Consider the following 2,696-nt stretch of genomic DNA (forward strand, 5'->3'; position numbering starts at 1 on the left):
TCCCTTCATTTGAAGAATTTTAGAGTCGCTCCTGAAAAACCAACATTCATCATTTGATATTATGTTGCAACTTGATAGATGCATCGAAGTCAAGATATTAAAAAGCAGAGACTTACTTGACACACTTGTTCTTGTTCTGGCAACCACAAGCACAAGAGGGGCAAGGAGTGATTGTGTCATTGTAGAAGGAAGAGAAAGAAACACAACAACTTGGGTTTTTCCTGGCAAGAAACTGGGAATAAGTGCAGGTCACGTTCCATGTCACTGCATGAGATGAGAGGAAAGATGTTAACCATTGTATATGTATAGCAGATCATAGTGACAAATTTAGGACTAAAAATTACTTGGCCCATAATCTGAAGCCTTAAATACTACCGTTTGTCCTAAAATTTAGGCCATTGGTGATTTTAATTCCTGAAGTTTAAAGTGATTGCTTTTAGTAGTCCCTTAGAATTCTAAATGACATGGCCGAACTAAAAACTGTCACGTCATTATTTCATTTAGGACTCAGCTTTCAAGGAACTAAAAATGATCACTTTAAACTTTAGGAACTAATTTTGATCATGGGTTAAAGGTTGGGTACCTCTGGAAAAACATCATTTATTTATAGTAAAATAAAATTCTGCAAGACAGATGTAATCTTTCAAACAAGAAAGGTGTTTTAGAAAATGAATTGTGGAACACAGATTCATCTGGAGTAGTTGACAAACTTCAACATATGTGAAGAAGGGACAATGTAACTTACTTAGTGCCTGAGTCTTACGGCGGCGGTCTGGTGTGAGGAAAGCGGTGGAAGGCACAACCTTAGCAGGGCCACAGGTGTACCCTGGCCCTGGACCTAACAAGGTGAAGTTCTTGGGAAGTTTCACTGTCTTGTTCGAAGTACCCGCTAGCCCGACACTCAACTGGAAGGCTGAGACAGCAGCTGTTGGATCTTGACCCCAAGCTGCCACCACACCACCTTTGCAGCAATTTGTGAATTGCTGGTTGTAAGGGACACCAGGGAGCAGATCTACAACTGTTGGAATTTTCTTGCAACAATGGGGTATGTTACCTTTGAATTTGGAACAGTCTCCTTGTTCAGTGGCTTGAGCCCCTATCATGGACCATATCACTTCCTTCTTAGCCCATGTCCATCCTAAGGTCCAACCTGGACTCATTATGTGGCGGTACATTTGGAAATTGTTCAATGTTACAACCGCCTGCCAAATATTGGAAAAGAAGCATAGTCATCCATACAATTCTAAATTCAATAAGATTCATAACAACCCTTTTCAGGGTTGATTTGAATATTCAACAGATTAGTCAAGGTCTGCAACATATATTCTTTTCCGAACATTTTTTTTTTTGACATGTATGTTAATTTTGATTTTGGAAAATTTGCTATAAGCTTTTACTCACCACATAGCCATCTGGGGTCCAAGACATGATATCCCATTTAATTGTAACGTTCCCATTTGGATCCAAGGGATCATATGCAGCTACAATTACAAAACAGAATGAAGGGAATTGAGAAAGAGAAGAATACAGAGAGAGAAAGAAGGAAGTAAGTTAATCCAATTAGCATTTAGGGAACTATAAGCTTACCTGTATAAGTAAGCAACACAAGGAAGAAGAAAGCTGGGACAAAAAATCTCATTGTCTCAAGCTTCTAGTATTGTTGTTAAATTCAGTACCCCTGAAATTTCCAGAATCAAAGTGGGATGGCTACTGGCTAATGTCTGTATATAAGAAAAGAGAGACTGTAGGAAGGAAATGTCGGTTATAGAGATGGCTTACCAAAAGGTTGTTAGATACATAAAAAAAATAAAAATGGTAAAGTCGGTGTCACTCTTTTTCTCATGGGGTTTCTGGAGTTTTCTGATTGGCTTCCCATATCTTGAAGCAAGGACTAACGAGGGAGAGAATAGGCGGGAGACACAAAGACTAAACTATATAGCGAGCGCAACACTCCAACGGTCCCGGTTGAATTGAAGGTGACATGATGTCTTGGGACTTTTAAACCCCAATAAGGAATGAACCATCTTTGTGTTTAGGAGTTAGGACTTTGTGTTTAGGAGTTAGGACTAAGGCATATGATTGAATAAGGTATATATTTTAAATTCTTTCTATTATAGTCTCCCTAATTTTTTTCTTCTTTTGGGTGTTTTCTTTGTATTAAATTTTAGAGTGCATTTGGATAAACTATTGCAAAATGGTGTTTTGGGTTTAAAATAAGCGTTTAAAAAAAAAAAAAAATTTACGAGGAGTTGCTGTGGCGAAATGAAACTATGGGTTTTAAAAACATGCTTTTTAGTCTCCAAAACACCTAACTAAACGGAAACTTAATTGGTTAAGTTCCTTCTTTTTTTTTTTTTTTTTTTTTTCTTTTTTGGTATGAGCAAGCTGTTAATCCAGTCTACCTTCTAGGAACTTGGCTATGGAATTCTGATTAACATATATCACTTGTTCATTTTCATATCCAATTCCAAAACCAAAAACGTGAACATTCATAAACCAACAAAAATGTGACCAATAGCAATATTAATATATTATTCACGGACATAGGCAAACAGTTTACGGAAAAGTGGTAGGTTAGGTATCATGGTCATTTTTCCGAGGCCATTTTGGTAAATATGTAGTCATAGAACTTGTTGCCAACTAAATTCTGATTTCGTCCGTTAAAACCTTGCTTTCATATGCATGTTTTCAGCCAG

The 2,696-nt window shown here is 37.2% G+C and overlaps 1 protein-coding gene across 1 annotated transcript; it reads right to left on the reverse strand.

Annotated features, from left to right (window-relative positions):
• Positions 1 to 3: 3 nt before the first annotated feature.
• Positions 4 to 1,732, reverse strand: LOC112004749 (COBRA-like protein 4; the record flags this gene model as incomplete). The annotated part of the gene is made up of 5 exons (XM_065769643.1): positions 1,588 to 1,732; positions 1,402 to 1,481; positions 746 to 1,202; positions 117 to 264; positions 4 to 31 (listed from the first exon to the last, which is right to left on the reverse strand). Coding segments are annotated over exons 1-5 (765 nt in total), but the record flags the coding sequence as incomplete, so codon positions are not given.
• Between the last annotated feature and the right edge of the window lie 964 nt (positions 1,733 to 2,696).

The sequence above is a fragment of the Quercus suber genome, unplaced genomic scaffold (genome assembly GCF_002906115.3).
Source record: "Quercus suber isolate HL8 unplaced genomic scaffold, Cork oak 2.0 scaffold_1244, whole genome shotgun sequence".
Lineage (NCBI taxonomy): Eukaryota > Viridiplantae > Streptophyta > Magnoliopsida > Fagales > Fagaceae > Quercus > Quercus suber.